Source organism: Pimephales promelas, chromosome 6, assembly GCF_988280905.1.
Source record: "Pimephales promelas chromosome 6, fPimPro1.hap1.1, whole genome shotgun sequence".
NCBI classification, from domain to species: domain Eukaryota; kingdom Metazoa; phylum Chordata; class Actinopteri; order Cypriniformes; family Leuciscidae; genus Pimephales; species Pimephales promelas.
Window position 1 is genome coordinate 41,419,425 of NC_142774.1, and position 26,702 is coordinate 41,446,126.

Consider the following 26,702-nt stretch of genomic DNA (forward strand, 5'->3'; position numbering starts at 1 on the left):
TGCACAATAACCTGAAAATAGATGAAATTCTTAAGCTTAAAAAAATAAAGTACACTTTACTTAGATTTATGTGCATCTTGCTTGTTTCAAGAAGGGAATTTATTTTGCAGTGTAACAAAAACAATCATATTTCACCTTTCTTATTAACCCCGTCGCTGTCACCCCCCTTTTTGAGAATGCACTATTCAAACTTAAATGGTTGTAATTCATGAGTGCTTTGGACTATACCCAAGTTTGGTCTTGTTTTGAAGAACACACTCAGGAGATTATTGCTGAAGTGAAAACACTTCAAAAAATTAAAGTATGAAACAGTTATGGACGTTTAAATTTACAGTAAATCAAATATATTGTACTTTATATTTTTTTTATTTTATATAAAATATAACTTTTACAAAATATTTTTTACTATAAAATCAAAGCCATAAATCTAACCAAGTTATGTTTCAAATTTGAAGTTGATATCACAAAAATTGAAGTTCCCATGAGATTTTGTTTAGGCGTAGTACCAAAAATAGCCACCGGGTGCCATTGAATTCCATTGAATTTAGTTGTATACATTCTGCCTTAACAAATTAATACATTTCTGTCCAAATATCACTTCTGTCACAAAATTTGAAACCTTGAGACACAAACACAGTGTTTTGTCAAGATTAAAAGTTTTGATCATAAATTATGAAATATAATGAAGCCCAAAAGGGGAGGAGCCTGATAAAATAAGTACTGTTTCTATGGTAACGTAACATTCAATTATAAAACGGTTTTCACAGGATGAATTCTGAGTTTATAAGCTTTCAAATGATACTTAATTTTTGATAACTACTAAAATATGTGATAAAATAAAAAATCGCAATAAAAAAAAGATTATTATGCATTATATTTTAGAGGATAATATATATATATATATATATATATATTATAATTTTTAGAGGATAATATTACACTATAATTTTTCATTGAAAAATACTAGATTATATGTTTTATTATGAACTATTAGCATAAAAACAGAAGTTTCAATGATTAAAAATGGGTGCATTGACTTTTTATGATACAGGTCAGACCTCCTGTTATGATGCAGATTTTTTATAATTCATCAATTACTCTTCCTACATAATTTGTAACACAAAACAGGGGTAGAATATCTATTTAGAAGTCTTAGACCTTTCCAACCATATATATAATTGGTCATAATTCGATTAGGATTTAATAGAAATATAGGGAAGTAAAATTGTTCTGGTTCCTTGTTTGTTGTGTCTCGGTTTCTTGCGATTATCCTGTACAGTTGTGTATGTGGAATACGTTTACGCTGATGATTAGCATGCAGACATGCGCTAGCGTGCTCTTTCCGAGCCCTTAACCCCGACTTTCATCATCAGAGGAGCCGTTTGAGCGCAGACAGGGCAATCGGCAACTTCTCTCCGCGTCTGCTTGATCTTTTAAAAGGAAATGTCACCGAGATGTCCTTCACAGATACACATCACCCAAAAAAAACCTTGTAATTTCAACCTCTTTGAACTCGGGGAGCAAATCACAGAGCGGCGAATAATGATTGTGCTCGGCGAGGTCTGTTTTATTCGTATCAGATCGATTCAGCCCATCAGACTGACATGAAACAGATGTTTTGAAGGTAAAGAGAGAGTGTAAACAAACGGCTGACGTGGTTTGATAGTTCAATTAGTTTCATTCATACACTGTAAATAAATATGTGCGTAGTGAGCGTGACAACCCGGTCTCATCCCAAGACGTCATATAACTGACGTTTTGGGACGTGTTTTGACCATATGTCAATATTCGCCTTTTTAGGGCCCCCTTAAACGTCGGTAGATGAGGTTATGGGATCCTAACTCTACCCCAGACCTAAACTTAACCCTAAACCTAACCCGTCACCTAACTGACGTTAAAGGTAAAGCGTGAGTTGTATATATGACGGCCCGGGATCGCCATCTACCGACGTTTAAGGGGGCCCTAAAAAGGCGAATATTGACGTATGGTTAAAAGACGTCCCAAGACATCAGTTATATGACTTTTTGGGATGAGACTGTTAAGCGTGACGTCACTCGCATTTTTGAAGCCCAAAGTGGGCGGAGCCGGCCGTCGCCATCTTGGCCGCGCGTCACTCCCGGATAAACAAATAGGCGGATTAGCTGAGGTGACGTGACGCTAACACACAGGCTAGCAGTGACATCAGCGGCAATCCACCTGTCACTCAAGTGGCCACGCCTTTAATTATGCAGAACTTTAGCCTAAGGGTTAAAATAATTTAGATGGGTGAGTTCGAAGGGCTAAATTAGCTATATAAATTAGCCATACAGTTGTCACGAAGGGCTAAATTAGCTATTTTTGCACCGGGCTGTAAAGATGTTTTTTTTTATTCTGCTGTAAAGTTGGGCATTTTAACATGCGGGTCTATGGGTCTGACTCCTCTAGTGGCCAGTCGATGAACTGCAGTTTAACTCGCTCAGTGTTGGATTTAAGAGAGAGAACGTTTGTTTTAATTACAGACAGGAGACACATATGTCGGGTAATCCAAACATGACTAACGCAAGCATCTGACTTTACCTGCATTCAGCATTCAGAGAGAAACTGTATCGAACATGCATGATTAACTGTGCGTCTGGTGTCGTTCCAGTTCCTCCGGTTCTGTTCGTGCCACAGCAGTCCTTCAACGCCACGGCAGACTACCAGGAGTCGGTGACGTTCACCTGCATCACCTCCGGCTCCCCCGACCCTCAGGTGACCTGGTACTGGTGGGTAACAGTAACGTTTGTCAAGAGAAACTCTGCTTTGGCTGATGTTCTGGCAAAGCTCTGAACATTAAAGGGGTTGTTCACTCAAAAGATCAAAATTGTCGTTATTTACTCACCCTGGTGTTGTTCTAATGCTGGATGCCCTTGGGTTTTTTCCTGAACTTGAAATACAGTTCTTCTCTCGGGTGAATATAGCCGATTTGTTTGTCGTGTTCGCTTTTGTCAATCTGACAAATTACATTTTTAAATTTTTTTGTGGATGGAAAATGAACAATGCCAGGTGGGTAAAAATAACTCAATTGAGTGAACTATCCCTTTAATAGATTCAGTTCTATTATCTATTATTGCTCGTTCAGAGTTTGCAGAATGTCTGAATGAAATGTTCGCATAACCAAGAAAAACTTTCAAACACCGGACAGAAGTGACCTTTTCCTCGCTTAATTGGATCATTAGCAACATGTTCTTTGAACCTGTTTTATTCCTTAAGCTTAGAGACAGAGATTAAAGATCCAGCGGTTGGACATGAGTGAGTGAGTGAGTGAGTGAGTGAGTGAGTGAGTGAGTGAGTGAGTGTGTGAGTGAGTGAGTGAGTGAGTGAGTGAGTGAGTGACCGAGCGAGTGAGTGAGTGAGTGAGTGAGTGAGTGTGTGAGTGAGTGAGTGAGTGACCGAGCGAGTGAGTGAGTGAGTGAGTGAGTGAGTGAGTGAGTGAGTGACCGAGCGAGTGTGTGAGTGAGTGAGTGAGTGAGTGAGTGAGTGAGTGAGTGAGTGAGTGACCGAGCGAGTGAGTGAGTGAGTGAGTGAGTGAGTGACCGAGCGAGTGAGTGAGTGAGTGAGTGAGTGAGTGAGTGAGTGAGTGACCGAGCGAGTGAGTGAGTGAGTGACCGAGCGAGTGAGTGAGTGAGTGAGTGAGTGAGTGAGTGACCGAGCGAGTGAGTGAGTGAGTGAGTGAGCGAGCGAGTGAGCGAGTAAGTGAGTGAGTGTGTGAGTGAGTGTTTCAGTAAGCGAGCGAGTGTTTGAGTGTGTGAGTGAGTGTGTGAGTGTTTGAGTGTGTGAGTGAGTGTTTAAGCAAGTGAGTGTTTGAGTGAGCGAGCGAGTGTTTGAGTGAGTGAGTGAGTGTGTGAGTGAGTGAGTGAGTCTTTGAGTAAGCGAGCGAGTGTTTGAGTGAGTGAGTGTTTAAGCGAGTGAGTGTTTGAGTGAGCAAGTGAGTGAATGAGTGTTTGAGTGAGTGAGTGAGTGAGTGTGTGTTTGAGTGTGTGAGTGTTTGAGTAAGCGAGCAAGTGTTTGAGCGAGTGAGCGAGTGAGTGAGTGAGCGAGTGAGTGAGTGAGCGAGTGAGCGAGCGAGTGAGTGAGTGTTTCAGTAAGCGAGCGAGTGTTTGAGTGAGTGAGTGAGCGAGTGAGTGTTTGAGTAAGCGAGCAAGTGTTTGAGCGAGTGAGCGAGCGAGCGAGTGAGTGAGTGAGTGAGCGAGCAAGCGAGCGAGTGAGTGAGTGTTTCAGTAAGCGAGCGAGTGTTTGAGTGAGTGAGTGTTTAAGCGAGTGAGTGTTTGAGTGAGCGAGTGAGTGTTTGAGTAAGCGAGCAAGTGTTTGAGCGAGTGAGTGAGTGACCGAGTGAGTGAGTGAGTGACTGCTTGAGTAAGCGAGCGAGTGAGTGTTTGAGTGTGTGTGTTTAAGCGAGGGTGAGTGAGCGAGCGAGCGAGCGAGCAAGACTGTGTGAGTGAGTGTTTGAGTGAGCAAGTGAGTGAGCGAGTGTGAGTGAGTGTTTGAGTGAGTGAGTGTTTGAGTGAGCGAGTGAGTGAGTGTGTGAGTGTTTAAGCAAGTGAGTGTTTGAGTGAGTGAGTGAGGGAGTGTGTGAGCGAGGGTGAGTGAGTGAGTGAGCGAGTGTGTGTGAGTGTTTGAGTGAGTGAGTGTGTGAGTGAGTGAGTGTGTGAGTGAGCGAGTGAGTGAGTGTGTGAGTGTTTAAGCAAGTGAGTGTTTGAGTGAGTGAGTGAGGGAGTGTGTGAGCGAGGGTGAGTGAGTGAGTGAGCGAGTGTGTGTGAGTGTTTGAGTGAGTGAGTGTGTGAGTGAGTGAGTGAGTGAGTGTGTGAGTGTTTAAGCAAGTGAGTGTTTGAGTGAGTGAGTGAGGGAGTGTGTGAGCGAGGGTGAGTGAGTGAGTGAGCGAGTGTGTGTGAGTGTTTGAGTGAGTGAGTGTGTGAGTGAGCGAGTGAGTGAGTGTTTGAGTGAGTGAGTGAGGGAGTGTGTGAGCGAGGGTGAGTGAGTGAGCGAGCGAGCAAGACTGTGTGAGTGAGTGTTTGAGTAAGCGAGTGAGTGAGTGAGTGTGTAGGGCGCTGGACATCATTGCTGCTGTAGTATATAGGGCACAGTGTCCTTGATTCGTATATCTCTCTGTATGTAAATCGTCAGCGTGTGTGTGGCTTCAGAAGTGTAGAGCTGATCTGTGCTTTGATCAGATGTTCAAAGCCTTGCATGATAACTGAGGAGAGGGCCAGAATCACTCAAACTCGGGACTTTCTCTGAAATCTTTGCATTGTGTGAGGGAGAAATTCAGCGTGCCTTTATAAGAAATGTTTCATCAGTCTGAGCACACTTTGAGACGTCGTTGAGATCTTTCTGGAGATCTACAGGAGATGCATGTCTCTTTGCTGTCGGGAGATTTTGTCATTAGTTTTTTCTCATGGCTGGAACTGACGAAGGTCCAGAGAAGTGTGAGGGTCCATCAGTCTGAATAAAGTGCAGCACAATTATAGTTTCCACCGATTTAAACCCATTAAGGATCGGCACGATGGTTTTGTAAATGTTCTTCAAATCAGAGGTATTTTTACCGCAGAAGAACAAAGTTCTCTTTAATTCACTTCAACTTCAAAATTACAGCCACTTAAAGTGCAGATGATGTCATAGGAGTTATATTCACAAATGAATATTAATGTGAGGTTTTTGCATGCCGTTCAGACAGGAGATGATCCTGCAGGTTTCAGTTCATTATTATTAATTTGATTAATAAGCATTTGGGAAGAAATCTAATTCAGTCCTATAGAATAATATTTTTTTCTTTTTTCTATATTCTAAATAAATTCATTGATTATGATTTTCTCTCTTCTGTGGGACAGATTTGTTGTTCATACAATGGTCCAAAACTGTTTGTTCTTAAAAATAGTATTTCTATATATTATAGTATATTATAGTTTGTGATCCAAAAGTCAAACGGGTTTTGAACGACATTGGATTTATTAAATGATCACTATATTTTTAAGACACCTGATCCAGGTCTCAATTGATTATTATTAATTAGATTAATAAGCATTTATGAGTGATATTCTAATTCAGTTCTATAGAATTCAGTGCAATAAACAAAAATTATTGATGAGGCATTATGAATATTTTTCTTGACCTCAACAACAAGTTATAATGACAAAATATTAAAAAAGATTAAATCTTAAATTTAATATTTAATATAATTTGCATTAAAAACGTCATAATTAAGCAAATGACACTTAATGACAGTTGTTATAAACATGCATAACATCTCCTTCATATTCATGATGTGTCATGTCAGTCTGATCAAGTAAAGTGTTTCCAAATATCATTTTCATATAAAAATACACTTCAGCACACCATTATAATGAGGGAAAATATAACATTTACAATCAGATAGATTTTTGAGGTTATAATTATCCTCATTATTTCCAGCTGTTAATTAGTTCTGTTCCTCGTCCTATTTAAAGGCACAGTTACGCCACAAATTAACGTTCTGTCATCATTTTGCTGATTCGATTCATGGCTTTTTCCTCCGTGAATCACAAAAGGAGATGTTTAGCAGATGTTCTCTTTCATTTTCACTGAATAATGACTCTGTAAACGTTGACAGAATGGTAATTTTCGGCTCTGGGTTGTGTTTGGGTCCAGACTCGTGTTCGGTTAGCTTGTTAGATGTTTTGCCTGATCACCCTGCATCCACTTCCCTTAATTGTGTTTTTGTTATTGAGATTGAATTGTTCGTTACATTAATCTTCATTACTATCGTTACTTTTCTTTTGTCTCTGCACTCTGAGAGACTCTTCTGTGTGTCTTAGTTTAACTAACAAACAAAAGATGTAAACAGCTAGAGAAATTAATTAAATTCATTATTTTATTCAGCCAGAGTGCATTAAACATATAACATTATTCTCTTTTAATGCTGTTCTTTTGAACTTTCTATTCATCAAAGAATCCTGAACCATAATATGCATCACGGTTTCCACAAAAATATTAAAGTGCTTTCAACACTGATAATAATCATAAATATGATTATTGAGCATCAGATCATCATATTAGAGCGATTTCTGAAGGATCATGTGACCCTGAAGACTGGAGTAATAAAATAAAGATGTTATACAATGAAACACATTAAGTGTTTCATTTTCTACAAATTAATTTCTACACAAATGAGATGTAAGTGAGAAAATGGTATTTTTTGATACTGTTAAATCAATTTAAAGAGGACTTTTCTTCTTTTATCATCTGTGTTTAGTGTTGTTTTTCTCCTGAAACGCCTCCATTGTAGTCTCGAGTTTCTCCAGGAATGAACACGTCACAATATTCCTCATTATAATAATTAATGCGCAGAATAAAGGGGCGGAGCCTGGTTGAGTTAGTTAGTAGTGTGTTAAACTGGCGGTTATGGAAAGGGGCGGGACATTTCCCAAACACACTCGAAGCGCTCGACCAATCACAACACACTGATCCAGCCGACCAATCAGAGCACAGTGGGCTTTTCAGGAGGAGGGGCTTCATAGAGACAGGAAGTAAACAGAGCGTTACTGACAGACTGGGAAGAGAGGAGCCGCAACAATGGAGAATATGAGGAGAATAATCAACATGAGACCAAAAACAACAGCAAGAGCTTTAATATCTGTTGTTATTTCAGCTACAGTTAATCTCCTCATCAACCGATGTTTTCCCTCCTCAGGAAGGGTCACGTGATCGAGCGTTCGGAGCAGTATGTGTTGAACACTCTGGATGGGGGCAAAAGCACGCTGACCGTTAAAAACATCGGTCAAGGGGACGGAGGACCGTACACCTGTCGCGCCTCGAACAAGGCCGGGAGCTCGGAGAGTCAGCTGATCCTCAAAGTGTTCGGTGAGCAAATCATTCAAAAAAATCAATCAAATCCAATCTTCATTGATTAGTGTTTTTGTCGTGTTGTCTCAGGCTACGTCTACATTAAAGGAGTAGTTCACTTTAAAAAAAGCTTTTGCTGATAATTTACTCGCCCCCATGTCATCCAAGATGTCCATGTCTTTCTTTCTTCAGTCGAATAGAAATGAAGGTTTTTGATGAAAACATTCCAGGATTTTCTCCATATAATGGACTTCAATGGGGACCAAACGGTTTAAGGTCCAAACGAGAGTTTCAGTGCAAACTGTTCAAAGGGCTTTAAATGATTCCAGAAGATGAATAAGGGTCTTATCAAGCGAAAAATGAACAAATCTTTCCAGAGTCAACTCGTTCATTTTGTTCGTTGAATGAACTAAATGACACGAAAAAAGATTCGTTCATTTTGATAAACGAGTTCGAACAGGAGTCACAAACGTGCATCACAGAACAGAGCAAGGCGAGCATTTGAGCTTATATAAACTTAATTTTTTTTTTTAATGAGTGATCGTTTCGCTTGATAAGACCCTTATTCATCATCTGGAATCGTTTAAAGCCCTTTGAACAGTTTGCACTGAAACTGTCTTTTGGACCTTGAACCGTTTGGTTCCCATTGAAGTCCATTATATGGAGAAAAAGGCTGGAATGTTTTCATCAAAAACCTTAAAGGAGTAGTTAATTTTTTGAAAAAACTTTTGCTGATAATTTACTCGCCCCCATGTCATCCAAGATGTCCATGTCTTTCTTTCTTCAGTCGAAAAGAAATTAAGGTTTTTGATGAAAACATTCCAGGATTTTCTCCATATAATGGACTTCAATGGGGACCAAACGGTCTAAAAGACAGTTTCAGTGCAAACTGTTCAAAGGGCTTTAAACGATTCCAGACGATGAATAAGGGTCTTATCAAGGACCATTTAAGTCATGATTTAAAGATTTATGTTTATGTTTTATGTGTGTAGGGCCCCATATTAGTTGTTGAAACGGGCCTCAGATGCTAAAGTAAAAACGCCGTCTCCGTGTGAAGGACAGACGGGCAAAGCGGAGAAGAAAAGATGCGTATTATTGTGGACAAGGAGGAAGTCTTTACTCGCGGAGAATCTCTTTCTTTTCTTTTCTTTTTCCATTCGGTCGCTTCCACTCCAATTCTCTTGAAGAAAATGAAGCAATGCGCCACAAACACGAGTAAATGTGCCGCTGTTTCAAACAGAGGAATGAAAGACTGTTCAATTATCGTAAAGAACTCCAGCAGGTTCTGTTATAGGACCCAGATTCAATTCAATTTTCCATGAAGCTGCTGTGCATATTCAGAAACTGATTATTGTGATTGGACCTCCAGTCTTTTGCATGGAAATGTATGGAGATTTATTCTCCTCCATCAAGATCCAAGAGCCGGAGACGCTCGTTCGGCAGAAAGCACATTTATATCGTGCTCTTATCGGGTGGGAGTTTTGTTGTGCCAAACGTGGAGCGGAAACACAGTTTGTAACGTTTGTAAAGCTTGACATGAGAGAGAAAACAACCACACTGAACGGACGTCAGACGTCACACACTGTCTAAATCGCTCAACCTAATTAAAACTGTGTGATTTGTGTACAATTAATATTTAGGGAACCATTCGATCAGCAATAATAGTGAAAATAAAAATATAGATGAACCAGATATTGACCATCTGTTGACAGAAATTAATCAATACAGTTTATAAATATTGACATATTTATACATATTTATTTTTTTATTTCTAAATATTTAAGGAACACTGTGATTATCAATAATTGAGAAAATAAAAAAATATAGATGAAGCAAATATTTGACCATCTGTTGACAGAAATTAATCAATACAGTTTATAAATATTCAAATATTTATACATGTTTATTTCTAAATATTTAGGGCACACTCTGATTATCAATAATTGAGAAAATAAAAATATAGAAAAAGCAAATATTGACCATCTGTTGACAGAAATTAATCAATACAGTTTATAAATGTTGAAATATTTATACATTTATTTATTTTTATTTCTAAATATTTAGGGCACTCTCTGATTATCAATAATTTAGAAAATAAAAAATATAGAAAAAGCAAATATTGACCATCTGTCACCTAAAATTCCTCAATACAGTTTATAAATATTGAAATAAATATAATAAATATTGAAATTTTTCTAAATATTTAGGCAAGCATACAATCAGCAATAATGGTGAAAATTAAAATATAGAAAAAAGCAAATATTGACCATCTGTTGACAGAAATTGATCAATAGAGTTTATAAATATTTATACATTTATTTATTTTCATTTTTAATATTTAGGGAACACTCTGATCATCAATAATTGAGAAAATAAAAATATAGAATACTAAGCAAATATTGACCATCTGTCACCTAAAATTCATCAATACAGTTTATAAGTATTCAAATATATTAAATTATATGATATAGTTTATAATTAATAAATTTAATATTATATGAAATATAAATATATCAGTATATTAAATTGTAATTTTTTTAGGATTAGTGTTTATTATTAATTGTCAATAATCAGACCCTGAATATTTATTGTTCATTTTTAAATATGATTATTTTTTTATTATATTTCTAGCTTTTGTATTGGCTATATATTTATATTGAAACTGAAACCATGTCAAGTGTGGAGAGAGTCGTTCACAAGGAAACGACTGGTTTAACCCTGTGTGTGTGTGTGTGTGTGTGTGTGTGTGTGTGTGTGTGTGTGTGTGTGTGTGTGTGTGTGTGTGTGTGTGTGTGTGTGTGTGTGTGTGTGTGTGTGTGTGTGCGTGTGTGTGTGTGTGTGTCACGCTCTCTCTTCACAGCCTCTGGGTGTTTCGGCTGGTTCTCCCGCTACAAATAAGTCCTTGATCTGTGCAGACGTAGTTCAAAGGCTGTGAGTGTGTGAAGAGCTGTTTCTGTTGCGTTTCATTCACTCGAGCACAGATTTATTCAGCGGCGCTGTGTGTGTGTGATTCTCTCCAGCGCAGGAACGGCTGTTACACATGAAACTCACCGTGGGGATGTTGCCCTCGAATCCAGCGCTGTTTAGGGGAAACCTGAGGAAGACACAGCTTATCTATGAGACACACACACACACACACACACACTGCACTTCTAACAGGGTTTATGGTGAGGTCAGCAGCCGTCAGTCATATGAACATCGCACTAGCAGAACAAGCGCTCACAGGACACACACATTCAGAGGAGATTAATCTTCTGTCAGAAGTATTTCCATATGGATGAATCTCCACGTCACAGTCCACACAAAAAGAAAAATAGTTTATTATTATAAATAATGTCCGTGATCATTACATTTACACATGTGGCAGACACGTCTATCCAAAGTGACCATCAAGGTTCAAAATAATACATTTGCAGATGCTTTTATCAGAAGCGTCTTAGAGCAATAGAAGCAGTGAAACTAACAATACACTGTAAAAAATATTTTCAAGATTAACATATTTTCTTTCGTCAAATCAACTTTATAATAATTTATTTAGTTGAGATGAGTTTCTGATGATTAAATTAATCTACTTCAATGTATTAACTCACTTTTTCCAGTTCAATCAACTTAAAATTTTAAGGCAACCCAGGTTACTTACTTTTTTAAGTTAAACCAACAATATTTTTTTTACAGTGTAATAATCACAACATTTTTTTCTTTTGTCAAATCAACTTTATAATAATTTATTTAGTTGAGATAACATATAATTTTGAGTTTCTGATGGTTAAATTAATCTCCTTCATTGTATTAACTCATATTTTCCAGTTCAATCAACTTAAAATTTTAAGGCAACCAGGTTACTTACTTTTTTAAGTTAAACCAACAATATTTTTTTACAGTGTAGTAATCGCAACATTTTTTTCTTTTGTCAAGTCAACTTTATAATAATTTATTTAGTTGAGATAACATATAATTTTGAGTTTCTGATGGTTAAATTAATCTCCTTCATTGTATTAACACATATTTTCCAGTTCAATCAACTTAAAATTTTAAGGCAACCAGGTTACTTACTTTTTTAAGTTAAACCATCAATATTTTTTTACAGTGTAATAATCACTAATTTTTTTCTTTTGTCAAATCAACTTTATAATAATTTATTTAGTTCAGATAACATATAATTTTGAGTTTCTGATGGTTAAATTAATCTCCTTCATTGTATTAACTCACTTTTTCTTTTTTTTTAACCCCACACCATAATCCCCCCTCCACCAAACAACCCCACTTCTTCTCTTTTTTTAAGGCAACCAGGTTACTTACTTTTTTAAGTTAAACCATCAATATTTTTTTACAGTGTAGAACACTAATATGTAAGTGCTGTGACCCTTGATGGGGTTATGTATGAGGTACCTACAGCTGAATGGAGAAGTTGTGATGAAGACGAGCAGTTTTGTCTTCGCAAGGTTGAGTTGAAGGTCTAAGCTGAACACCCAATCAGAGATCCCTCTTTCACAGACGGCCTGACATGTTGAATCGGTCCAAAAAAACACGACTAGAAGCAACGGTGCGGATCACACCAGAAAAGCTACGTCGGCCGACGCTCAAAAACGGCTCAATGTTGCCCGACTGCTTGGTGTGTCGCGGGCTGTAATGTCTGTCAGTCAGGCTGAGATGTGAGCCGATCCTGTGGTTGGAATGAGAGGTGGAGTTGTGTGTCGTCAGGAAAACAGTGATAGGAAAAGCATGTTTCTGAATGGAGAAGAGAAGCGGTCCCAGCACTGAGCCCTGAGGCACTCCAGTAGCTAGATGGTGCGATTGTAAGAGCATGTGTGCCATCAGATATCTGTTATGTTCAGTTCTGTGTCAATACAGTAATTCTTTACTAAATTGCACAATTACAATGACAGTAGACCGGCACAAATACATTTACAATAGGAACAATTATAGTTTCTATCGAAAATACAAAAAAAGGAGACGGAAAACAAATGAATAGTAAAAAATTCTTAATTCTTAAATGTATATTAGTGTTGTCAAATGGATTAACCATAAAAGTTAGTATATATTAGGGCTGGGTATTGACACAAATTTCACAATTCGATTCGATTTCGATTCAATATTGATTATTTTGGATATCAGTTACAGTAAATGGCAAATTTTCTCAAGGGAATCATCTCTTAACTAAAGCTGTAAACTATGGGAGTCTAGTTGTAGCCAATAGGCTTCATTAGCCTAATATGAAGGTAATAATGAACTGTTTTGTAGCTATACAAACACTAAAATTACACTTTTATTTATTTTATAATAAAAAAGATTATATGAAATATAAACATTTAAATGGTGGCTGTCATAAAAACTTGCCAGATTTATTCAAATATGCATTAAATATCGAAGAACATTATTATAATGTAATTATATAATAATGTAATTATATAATAATATAATATAATAATATTGTAATTATATAATAATTAACATTATTATATTATAATTATTATAACAAGATTATAATGCATATGTAATATGGTGTATATACTGTATTTCGCAAAATGCTCCTCTAGAGTTATTTTTTCTAGCTGACTAACGAGTTTATGTGGGTTTTCTGAGGTAAATATGACGATACATTGATTACAAGCTGATTAACTGACGTCTTTCCACGGTTGAAACGCCGATTGAGCGACTCAATGATACGGATTTGGATAAGTTGTACTCTATCTTTAACACACTTTCAGATGCTCATTCATGTTTATTTGGCGCTGTGACTGGTATTATTAAGCCGGAAGAGAGATCAGCGCTGCTGCTTCTCCAGAGCGATCTCACGCCACAGCGACAAAACGCTATTTATGTTTTTGAATTTCTAAAGAAAATGGACGTAATTTGAAAATTGAGACTTTGTTTCATATCAATAGTAACAAAGGACAAAGATTAATGCGATTTGTTGGATGCGCGCAGCCGTGATACAATGATCCATTTATTCAAATGGAACAGGATGACTAATCGATTCTTGAGATTTAAGAATCGATATCGGTTCGTAAAAATGAGAATCGATTAATATCGAGAAATCGATATTTATTACCCAGCCCTAGTATATATATATATATATATATATATATATATATATATATATATAAATAATCTCACAATGCAAAAAAAAAATATATTTTCTTCTTATATGATTCTTATTTTGTTCTCTTCTTTATTTTCTAAATGAGAAGGAGAATCGGTTTAAGGCTGTAAGTGTCCTCTGTCACACTGAACATTGTGTTTAGTGCAAATTAAGATGTAATTCACAGCTATTACTGTCTGAAATAAACTGGTAGAGCTGTTCGCTGAACCTTTCTGGTGTGTGTGTGTGTGTGTGTGTGTGTGTGTGTGTGTGTTCAGTCCAGCCTCACATCACTCAGCTGAGGAACGTGACGGCTGTGGAGGGAAACGCTGCGATGATCTCCTGTACGGCTGAAGGAGAACCATTGCCTGAGATCTCCTGGAGGAGAGCCAGTGATGGACAGACCTTCACAGACGGAGATAAGGTGAAGAACACACACACACACACACACACAAACCTTAAAGCTTGATGGAAGCAGATCTGTCTCATTAATATTTCACACACATGCATAGCCAATTCCACATGCATGAAACCAAACTTCACGTCCACAAAAAAAAAACAATTCACATGCAAGAAAAAGTACATATATATTAATAAAAAGCAATTCGCGTGCGCAAAATAAAACACATTTCACAAATGCAAAACGCAATTCGTAGATGTACTGTACACAAACACTTTCCAATGTTTATTAGTTTATCCTTGAATGTGCAAATCGTCACTCGGCGTGAATCGCCTTGGATTTGTGTGTTAGTCGTAGTGTGTGTACAGTTATATCTACGAATTGTGTTTTTGCACTTGTGAATCGTATTTATGAATATCTAATTTTATTTTGCACACATGAATTGTATTTTATATTAAAAAAAAAGATTTCATGCACGTGAATTGGTTTTTGTGCACATGAATTTGGTTTCATGTACTGTATGTGAAATTGGCTACGCATGTGTGCATCATGTTTTTTTTGTTGTTTTTTTGCGTGAATTATTTATTCGACTGTTCCGGCATGGTGAAAGCGTTTCAGAATTGCCCATCTCTTTAAATGTCAGTTATGGAGACGGCTGCTCAGTGAAGTGACAGTGATCATGAAACTCCTCCTGTTTAGAATCATTAGCACAGGCCATTTTTCTGATGATTTCATCATTACAGGACTCAGGTAGATGACAGCTCCTCAGAGTCTTGTCCAGCGTTGTGGAGATAATCACGGGTGTTCAGTTGAGTGTGTGTGTGGAGATAATCACGGGTGTTCAGTTGAGTGTGTGTGTGGAGATAATCACGGGTGTTCAGTCGAGTGTGTGTGTGGAGATAATCACGGGTGTTCAGTCGAGTGTGTGTCAGCCACGCCTCCGGCTCCCACTCGTTTCCCTCCAACAGAACAACATCCTGTTCAGAAGCTGCGGATGGACACACACTGTATCTGTCTGTCCGCTATCCATCCATCTATCTATCTATCTATCTATCTATCTATCTATCTATCTATCTATCTATCTATCTATCTATCTATCTATCTATCTATCTATCCATCCATCCATCCATCCATCTATCTATAAATCTATCTATCTATCTATCTATCCATCCATCCATCCATCCATCTGTCTATAAATCTATCTATCTATCTATCTATCCATCCATCTATCTATCTGTCTATCTGTCTATAAATCTATCTATCTATCTATCTATCTATATATCTATCTATCTATCTATCTATCTATCTATCTATCTATCTATCTATCTATCTATCTATCTATCTATCTATCTATCTATCTATCTATCTATCTATCTATCTATCTATCTATCTATCTATCTATCTATCTATCTATCTATCTATCTATCTATCTATCCATCCATCTATCTATCTATCTGTCTATCTGTCTATAAATCTATCTATCTATCTATCTATCTATCTATCTATCTATCTATCTATCTATCTATCTATCTATCTATCTATCTATCTATCTATCTATCTATCTATCTATCTATCTATCTATCTATCTATCTATCTATCTATCTATCTATCTATCTATCTGTCTGTCTGTCTGTCTGTCTGTCTGTCTGTCTATCTATCTATCTGTCTATCTATCTGTCTATCTATCGGTCTGTCTGTCTATCTATCTATCGATCTATCTATCTATCGATCTATCTATCTATCTATCTATCTATCTATCTATCTATCTATCTATCTATCTATCTATCTATCTATCTATCTATCTATCTATCTATCTATCTATCTATCTATCTATCTGTCTATCTGTCGATCTGTCGATCTGTCGATCTGTCGGTCTGTCTGTCTGTCTGTCTATCTATCTATCTATCTATCTATCTATCTATCTATCTATCTATCTGTCTGTCTGTCTGTCTGTCTGTCTGTCTGTCTGTCTGTCTGTCTATCTATCTATCTGTCTGTCTATCGATCTATCTATCTGTCTGTCTGTCTGTCTATCTATCTGTCTGTCTATCTATCTATCTATCTATCTATCTATCTATCTATCTATCTATCTATCTATCTATCTATCTATCTATCTATCTATCTATCTATCTATCTATCTATCTGTCTGTCTGTCTGTCTGTCTGTCTGTCTGTCTGTCTGTCTGTCTGTCTGTCTGTCTGTCTATCTATCTATCTATCTGTCTGTCTATCGATCTATCTATCTGTCTGTCTGTCTGTCTATCTATCTGTCTGTCTATCTATCTATCTATCTATCTATCTATCTATCTATCTATCTATCTATCTATCTATCTATCTATCTATCTATCTATCTATCTATCTATCTATCTATCTATCTGTCTGTCTGTCTGTCTGTCTGTCTGTCTGTCTGTCTGTCTATCTATCTATCTGTCTGTCTATCGATCTATCTATCTGTCTGTCTGTCTGTCTGTCTATCTATCTGTCTGTCTATCTATCTATCTATCTATCTATCTATCTATCTATCTATCTATCTATCTATCTATCTATCTATCTATCTATCTATCTATCTATCTATCTATCTATCTATCTATCTGTCTGTCTGTCTGTCTGTCTGTCTGTCTGTCTGTCTGTCTGTCTGTCTGTCTGTCTGTCTGTCTGTCTGTCTATCTGTCTATCTATCTGTCAATTTGCTTCTCTGTCGTCCTCTCCTCTATTCTCTGTGTGCTGTGGTTGTCGTGTCTCACTGAGACCTCAGTCGCATATCAAACAGTTAGGAAGCATCTGCCCAAGGCGAGATGGTGTCAGACACACACACACACACACACACACACACACGAGAGAGAGTCTGCAGTTTTTAGTCACTGATCAGTTTCTTGGATCTGCTTACAGACGAGCTCTCCAAAATAATTAGTATTTGGAGGTCATGACACCACAGAATGAGAAATATGGTTCTGGCAACTGCTTTTATTAGTTGTTTATTAGAGTCATTCAATCGGAAAGGGGGTTTTTCACGATGCATTTTTGTTTTCATGCAGGCAGAGCTTCTGTAGTTTATATTCATGTGCTTGTGTTCACAGGAATAATTGGTTGTGTGTTTGTGTATTAAAGATTTATTACGGTTAAAATACATACTGTGGTGTTTACAAAGTCACTAGTAGTAGTGCTCATAGCAAACACCTACTGAACCACATCTTCGAAACTAGCAATGTATCAAAATCCACTCATTTTGCACCACAACAACCTTATACCACAAACACCCTAGCAACCACGTCGAAGTTCAGTCGTAGCACCCTAGCAACTGCATAGCAACTGCAAGCAACACTCTAGCACAGGCAGTATTTATTTTCAGTAAATGTGAGCATGTGAGTGTGCTTTCATCATGTTCTCCTGGCGTGGAAACACCAGCTCTCGCTGTCCGTGTAGAAATGAATCTCATGCATTAGTGCGAAGGAAAGGAAGCCTTTGGGTCTCGGTTCTGCTAGCTTACAATAACGGCCCCTGTCAAATAAAACGCACATTCGCTCCAGGACTGTCAGGCGCTGAACTCTAGACTCCGAGGGTGGACACATATCGATTTTTCAGGGAAAGCGAAGAACACTGATCATTAAAGTGGGCGTTGGGGGACGAGCTCCATCGAATCCCCTTATATTCACAGTCCTCTATCTCACCGCAAGCACAGATAGTGTGACCACATTACAGCTGATCAACTCAATATTACTTTCCTGGTTTCCTCTGATTTTCTGATATGATTCTGTCAGGGCTATTCCAGTTCACTTAAACTAAAACTAGGGATGCACCGATGTATCGGCCAATAATCGATTCGAGCAATTATGTTCACTATTGGCCGATTGTGTAAAAACAGCTAATGATCAGGGCCGATTATATCCTGTCAATCAAAAGAGGTCGGAAGAACATATTCAGACTGCAACTCATACTGTGTGTGTATAACATCTCTCTTATGTTCAATTATAGTGAGGTTAAATCAAGCTCTATTTGACCCAATGAATCACCCGTCGTTCAGTGTTGCATGTCTGCAGTTGTTCCCTACACCGAATATCATTTGTAGTGCCTCTCCCATCCAATAACTGCTTTATTAGTGAGTAGTGTGACAGCCTAACCATGTTTATTTATACTTAAAGTCCCACCTTTGATCACCAAAATGCCATATTTAAACTTTTTTTCCTTTAAAAAAAATGTCTTCATGCCTTAAAATAGCTTGAATGTAACTCGACACCCTCGCCGCGGAATATGCAAATGAGCCCCGCCTCCACTCACTCACTCAGCTCAGAGATCCTCTGTTTGGTGATCACATGCTGATCTGATTGGTTGCAAGGTCGTTTGTGACGGCAGAAACACCAGCGATTTCAAACCGTTTTTCCAACTGGAGATTTAAGCAGAAAATATTCAGCAATGCGGTCGACTTATGAATTTACACATGGTTTCTCTTAAAGCATATTAAAAACACCACATAGACACATAAACAACATTAACTTGATTTTCAGCACAGGGGGACTTGGCCAAGTTGCCCAAGCAGGAATAAATAAAGACTAAAAAGGGTCCTAAAACAGAGCCCTGAGGTACGCCAAACTGGTCAGACCTGTATTCGCCTGGTCAAATAAGATCTAAACGAATTTAAAATGGTGCAATAAATACCTAAGACAAGAACGGGTAATGTTCAAAACTCATGTATAACTTTGATGAAAGCTTTTGATCCACTTCAAATGTTGACTACTGTATAATAATAATGGCAAAACCACACGACTAAATTGCTAAAACTAAACTAAAATTGTAAAAATGGGTAAGTTTCGCTAATGTGGATTGATTTGTTTGTGTTGGTTTAGAGTCAGGACGGCCGTGTGGAAGTGCGTGGACGGCACGGAAAATCCATGTTGACCATCAGCGGCGTTCGACTCTCAGACTGGGGCCGCTTCGACTGTGAAGCTCTCAGCAGGATCGGAGGTCATCAGAAGAGCATGTTCTTGGATATCGAGTGTAAGATGCACATTAAAGTTTTTCTTATGCAGGGATGTTTGTGCAATCTTCCATATACGTGCATTTCAGAATACAAAATGCTTTTGAATATCATGCAAAAGTTCATTTATTTCAGTAATTCAACTTAAGAGGTGAAACTAATATATTATATAGACTCATTACATGCAAAGTGAGCTATTTCAAGCCTTTACTTGTTATAATTATGATGAGAATGGCTTACAGCTTATGAAAATCCCAAATTCAAAATTAGAATAAAGGTTTTTATAAGCTGTAATCCATAATCATCAAAATTATAAGAAGGCTTGAAATATCTCACTTTGCATGTAATGAACTTTTGCACGATTTCTTGCTAATTTGTCGAGTTTCACCTGTATTTCATAGCCAGTGTTGGGTAAGTTGCTCTAAAAAAGTAATGGATTACTAGTTACTAATTACCTCTTCAACAGTGTAATTAGATTACTGTACTAATTACTCTCTCTAAAAACTGTTTAATTACTTTTAATTACTTTCAAAAACCCATATCAATCTCAACCAGCTGAATAATACAAGGATAGACATGAATCTGTTTTAATTCTTTCAAATAAATACTATAAAATTGCATGAATTATCCTTAAACAGACCAAGAAGGTTACATTATAAAAACATACTTTTTAGCATCAGACAATACATTTTGATGTTAAACCCACTATTGTTTTATGTCTGATCTCATGACATTTCACACTTTTTTTCATACATATTTGACAATAATTCATACGAATTTGTACGAGTGCGGTCGTAATATTTAGACACCTCATAAAATGCGTACAAATCGCTGTGAGATCGGATTGATCTATTTACCTCAATTATAGAAGTAACTGTAATTAAATTACAGATAAATGAAGAGTAATCCCTTACTTTACATTTTCAAGGGAAAAGTAATTAAATTACAGTAACTAATTACTTAGTTAGTTACACCCAACACTGTTCATAGCAAACACCTACTGTACAACATCCTAGCAACACAAAGAAGTTAAAATTGAGCCAAAGTTGCACCAACTTCATAAAAAAACACCAGTGTATGTCACCTTCCTAGTGTACGTTTCTCGCTTAATTAAGTATTTTACCCCACTTGAAATTAATGATTCTGTGTATCCTATACAAAAGGAGAAACGACCCTCAGTGGGGCTAATTATGGAAGGAGAATTAATTCCTTATATTCGTATTAATTTCCAGGTCCGTCTCCTGAAATGCCAAACTGTTGTTGGGGTCACTCGTTGTCAAACCTAACCTGCTTCGAATTCATTTGTCTCTGTTTCGTTGATTAGGTTAACATTGCACATTAATGCCACTGTGAAACTGCATCTGTCACAATCACAGAAATGCAGTGAGATGCTAATGAAAGGCCTTGAATGCGCGGCGCTGACCTTGATGTCACCGCGTGTTGTGTCATACGCTTAGCGTCAACGGGTGAAAAAGGACGTTCTGAATGAGCGTGGCAGGAGCTAGCCGACCGTTACCGGGCTGCTAATGAACTCATTTATTTAGCGCAGTCGCTCCTCTCCGCGCGGCTCCTTAGATGTGACAGTGAGCCCAGCATCAATCTCTCTAATAGAAACCTTCTAGTCGGCGTAAAACGGGATAATGCTGAATGAATGCGGACACCCTCAGCGCTTAAACTGAAGCCCTGGATCAGTTTTAGGTCTGTGGAAAATGCATTTCATCTTTATGACTTGCATCCGTTTACCGCAGACGTATCTGACGTAATGAAGTGAGACTGTAAAGTCTTTCTTTGTTGCAATCAACATTACTCTTCTTTAAAGGCCGTTTCACATCAGCATTCCCAAGTGCACTAAAATACATGGAAAGAAATTCAAGGTACAGAGTTGCATTTTTAGGCCAGTGTTATTTTATTCATTGTTATTAATATTTTTTATTTATTTTTTATATATTACATTTTATTAGTATTTTTAATTTTTATCTTTACCTTTTCAGTACTTAATATATATATATATATATATATATATATATATATATATATATATTTTTTTTTTTTAAAGTTACCAACCTTTTTTGATGGTTTTAATTATTGTAGTAGTTTATTTTTTAGTATTAGTTCATTAGTTTATTAGTGTGTGTGTATATATATATATATATATATATATATATATATTGTATATTATATATATTATATATTATAATTAGTTTTAAAATTTTATTTCATTTTATTTTATTTGTTTTATTTTATTAATAATTGTATTAATTAATATTTGATTGTTTTAGTAATTTAGTTGTGTGTTTTTGTTGTTTTTATTAGTCTTTGTTTTTTTTAAAACGTTTATACAGTTTTTTATTAATTTTTATTTCATTTTTAGTCTTTTTATTCTATCAAATTATTCTAAATGAATTTGATAAAGGTGATTGATGAAGCTTTTTACATTTTATTTTATTTCACTTATATGAACTTTTTTACGGTTTTAGTTTTGGTTATAGTTAATCACAGAAAGACTTTTATATTCATATTTTGAATTAGTATAATATATATATATATATATATATATATATATATTCATTGCGTTACACACTGCTTAACATGCTTGTGTGACAACAATTGAATGAGCCTTTATTTTTTACTTTCGAAACAAGCTTCTAATTGTTGGTTTTGCGGTGTTTCTAGCTGATCCCATCTTCTCGGAAAAAAAAAAAAAGCCTAAAAACCAATCATTCAGAATTGCTTGTAAATGTCATACAAGTACAAAGAAACAGCATGTAACAATGAATTAAATGTGACATTATGAAATAGAAAAACTGAAATTGTTTTATTGATCAGCTGGATAGTCTAAAAACCGTCTCGAACACATGAGGTTCTGCCAGTATTGAATCTCTGTTTCTCTTTTTCCAGATGCACCGAAGTTCCAGACTAATCAGACCATCTTCTACTCCTGGGAGGGAAACCCAGTGAACATCAGCTGCGACGTGAGGGCCAATCCTGCCGCCACGATGCTGTGGAGACGAGACCGCTTCACCATCTCCAGTCCAGGGACCAGCAACATTCGCATCCACACTGCAGAGGGGCGATCACTCCTGGAGGTTCATTTATATCACACTCATGCACTTTAAAGATACAATATGTTTGTTTTTCGCCGCTAGGGTCGCTAAACTCTTACAATAGCACAGGCGTAGGTTGATGATGCAGTGATAAGCAGAATCATGGATCTAATGAGTTCATGGATGAGTGAAAACATTGATGTTTTTAACATGACTGTGCTGGCATGTGAAGCAGGGCGCGATTGCTAATGAGGGACGGATATCAAATCTCCAATTATTATTCTGCCGAACTAACTTACCCGCATGTGCTGAATTACTACTCGCACAGGTCGGTTTATTTGACAAATTAAACTTGTGAGGTAACGCTTGGTCTAACGTTAGACTATACTAAACTGCATTTGAGTATGTTGAAAGTTATGTTATTCTATATGTTAGTTTGTTGGCTATATGAGACTAGCAGTAAAAAAACATACTGATCATATTATAACAGTTAAACTATATAACATTGATTAGCTTTATAGCCCGACCGATAAAGGATTTTGAAGGCCGATACCGATACAAATATTTGTTGGTTTTGAAATCCGATATTCCGATATATCGGCCGATATTATTAGTATTTTTTTTTATTTCAGAAACGCGCAACAAAATATTAACAGATTTGCCTAACATTAGTTATTTGTAGTTAATTTTTTTACTAAAATATTATGATAATGCATAACTGGTTCTCTCTGCCCGACTTTGGCTGGATCAACATGTTGCAGGATGTGGCGCGTTATACACGAGTGTTGCCAACAGGAACGGTGTAGAGCGCCCTCTGGTGGACAAACTATACAACTCCAACAAACATGACATGGTTGAAGCGTGATTCGTCCGTTTTTATTTTTATTTTTGAAATATTCATTTATCGGCCATTATAACTGCCGATACCGATATTTTAGAAAATGCCGAATATCGGCCTGCCGATATATCGGCCTGGCTCTAATTAGCTTCATGTACATTTGCTCACCTGTCTAATAAAGTGCATGGAAGAGCGGCGTCTCTGTCGAGTCGAAGTTAGCCGCGGGCGCTAGCTCTCGGCATCTGGAAAACGCCACGCCGATATTGATCTTCGTTTTAGTTCTCCTTTCGTCCCAAAGTCTGCTTGCCATGGGCCATGATGATTGAACGAAACAACAACAGCGTGAGCGCGCCGCTAGACGTAACGCAGTTGTCCACGTCTGTCGCCATGGTTACTATGGCAGTGCAAGCAGAAACCAGGGATTACGCGGATATTACATCATCGACAAGTGAACAGGGACGGGCACTTAATTGTGAACTTAGGATAATGTAGATAAAGTAGATAATTGAAAGAAAAATATAACACTGCGCAAGTGTTTTTTGGATATTTGGATAGAAAATTCGTACATATTGCACCTTTAATACGGATCGCTGAGTGTTCTTCTGCTGCTCTTGAGTTTATATACAGCCCATAAAACCACTTGTGGGAAACTTATGAAATTTGGCAGATGGATAGAAGACAGTCTGAACATTAACCAACGCAGTTTTGGAGTCTCTAACTCAATCCCAAATCCCACACCCAGTTTTTTCCATATAGGACATTTTGGGCATCGGCCATTTTGAATTTTGAGGTAAAATGCTATATTTTATGAACGCATTGGCCTATCATTACGAAAATTGGCATGTGTCTTTGGCATGATGTCTTGTAGGTGCAGCGCCACCTTGTGGTCAAAAATAATAATGAAACTGATCTTGATAGATTCTAGATTTTCTACTAGATTCCCACTTTTTCAAGCTCCTCTTGGCCCGTTGGTCCGATTTTCATCAAATCAGATTGCCAGCAAATAGGGTTTCGTGTTAATAGACAAAACTGTTTTCGTTTAACGCATCAATGAATTTGATGCCAAATTGAATGTGATGTTGTATCTCTGCAATGCTTTGTCCCGTTGACACTAAAACATGAGCATGTCGTTGTTAGCTCACACTGACCAATAATTGCTGCTTGCAAAAAGATTATTGGAGTATGTTTTACAAGAAAATATTATTTCAGTTTTCTACTTTCATATTTCACGTTTAATTCAATGTGTTACTTGCTATTTATTGTGAAATTTACTTATTGAATATTGTTTGTACACCAACTTTTTTACAGTGTAGTTGATCTGAAAGACTAAATTGACCATTATAGGTGGTTTATGCTTCTTTATTGCTAATTAATCTGACACTTTTCGTGTTTAAATTGAGCTTGCGTAGCTAAAAGCACCTTTTCACTGCAAATAATGATGTTTCCAGCACAAATATCTAAACATTATGAAATCAAGTTGCATTTTAAGAAGCAAAACTAATTAATAAAGAGAAGTTGCTCTTGTTGAACCCAGGGAAAATGTACACACAAACGGTTTGCTAGTTTCCGATGCGTTCGTCCTCTGATGTGTGTGTATCCACAGGTCACTCCAGTGTCCGACAGGGATTTCGGACGCTACAACTGCACCGCCAGAAACAACATCGGCGCTCGATACCAGGAGTTCATACTAGCACAGGCAGGTGTGTGTTCACATACTAAACATCTCTTGAACCCTTTAGTCGTTAGTAATGCATGTTCCTGATATTGGATCTGTGTATATCCTGATTTGTTTTCTGTCTGTGCAAGTATTTACTAACAAGCATTTAATAAATACCAAATTCTGTCTGCAAGGATTTCATTTTTTTGTTTTTTTAAGCCTGGTTATGTTCTTGAAAGGATTTGAGTGTGTGTTTGGATTGAGACGAGGCAGAAGGTTCACCTGAGAAATTATATATAAATTACATATATTTAAATTTTCCATACAAGTATGTTCTTCCCATCTGGCCATTGCTAATTGAACTGAAGCTAATCTTCTGTAGTGCCGCGTGATTTACTAGAGAGTTCGCTAATATAGCAGAGAACTGTCTCCATTTACTGTAGAGCTGCTTAATATACCATGAAGAGGTTCAGTTCACTTCAGAGCAGACTACATTGAGCCCCAGAGAATACACACACACACACTCATACAGTACACAGACACACACATAGACACACTCACATATACTCACACACATACAAACACACATGGATACTCTTACACAGACACACACACACACTGTTTTCTGAAACTGTAATTTTGCTTGTCCAGAAACACAATGTCTTGATTTGATAACGAATCTGTGTTTCGGGAGTTTTTGCTTTGAACCGGTTCATGTTAAAGGCCAAACGCATCTTCATTTACATGCACACAATGTTAATAAACAACCTTTTGACAAAATGCTATAATATGTTGATCACAAAACAGTTGAGATGTTTTCTCTCAGGTCTGTCACTCTTTATATATGCTAATATGCAAATACAGTGGTGTGAATAAGTTTTGGCCCCCATGCTAAAGTTGCCTAAAAAGAGGAATAAAAAATCATCTTTTGGATATTGATCTTAATGCCTTAATTAGAAAAATGAGGAAAACTCCAACCTTTAAGGACACCAATTTTCTTTGTGAATGAATAATGTATCATAAATAAATAAATGTTTTTCCTTAAAATACAGACACCCCTATGTTAAATTCCCATAGAGTCAGGCAGATTTTTATTTTTAAAAGCCAGTTATTTCATGGATCCAGGATAATATGCATCCTGATAAAGTTCCCTTGGCCTTTGGGATTAAAATATCCCCACATCATCACACACCATCATCACACACCTAGAGATTGGCATGGTTTTACTTCAGTTGGCCTAATAGCTGGTTTGATTTGCATTGAAAGAGGATCTTATGGAAAGTACCCCATGCCGATCTCTAGGTGTGTGATGATGATGTGGGGATATTTTAATCCCAAAGGCCAAGGGAACTTTATCAGGATGCATATTATCCTGGATCCATGAAATAACTGGCTTTTAAAAATAAAAATCTGCCTGACTCTATGGGAATTTAACAATGACTTATGCACCCTGTATTTTAAGGAAAAACATTTATTTATTTATTTATGATACATTATTCATTCACAAAGAAAATTGGTGTCCTTAAAGGTTGGAGTTTTCCTCATTTTTCTAATTAAGGCATTAAGATCAATATCCAAAAGATGATTTTTTATTCCTCTTTTTAGGCAACTTTAGCATGGGGGTCAAAACTTATTCACATCAATGTATGTTTGCATATTTAATCTAATGATGCCGATTTGCATGTTTTGAATGGCTAAAGTCACATTTATGTCCTGTATATATTAATCTGGTAGAGTTTGGTTTTGTAGACGATGGCTGTTTATAGGAGCGTTTGCTCTGACAGACGAGACGGATTTCTCCTGTTCAATGATGAAGTGTGATTCGCTGTCGTCACTCACTAACACAAATGATGATCTGTCATGTGTTTATCCTG

The 26,702-nt window shown here is 37.0% G+C and overlaps 1 protein-coding gene across 2 annotated transcripts in view; it reads left to right on the forward strand.

Annotated features, from left to right (window-relative positions):
- The window catches only part of ncam2a (neural cell adhesion molecule 2a), a 226,363-nt gene that overhangs the window by 182,664 nt on the left and 16,997 nt on the right, over positions 1 to 26,702 (forward strand). For both annotated transcript variants that reach the window (XM_039648374.2, XM_039648376.2), the window contains exons 6-11: positions 2,627 to 2,744; positions 7,685 to 7,854; positions 14,197 to 14,342; positions 19,159 to 19,309; positions 22,188 to 22,375; positions 24,775 to 24,871. In XM_039648374.2, the coding sequence (XP_039504308.2) occupies positions 2,627 to 2,744; positions 7,685 to 7,854; positions 14,197 to 14,342; positions 19,159 to 19,309; positions 22,188 to 22,375; positions 24,775 to 24,871 (870 nt within the window). The remainder of the gene's footprint in view (positions 1 to 2,626; positions 2,745 to 7,684; positions 7,855 to 14,196; positions 14,343 to 19,158; positions 19,310 to 22,187; positions 22,376 to 24,774; positions 24,872 to 26,702) is intronic.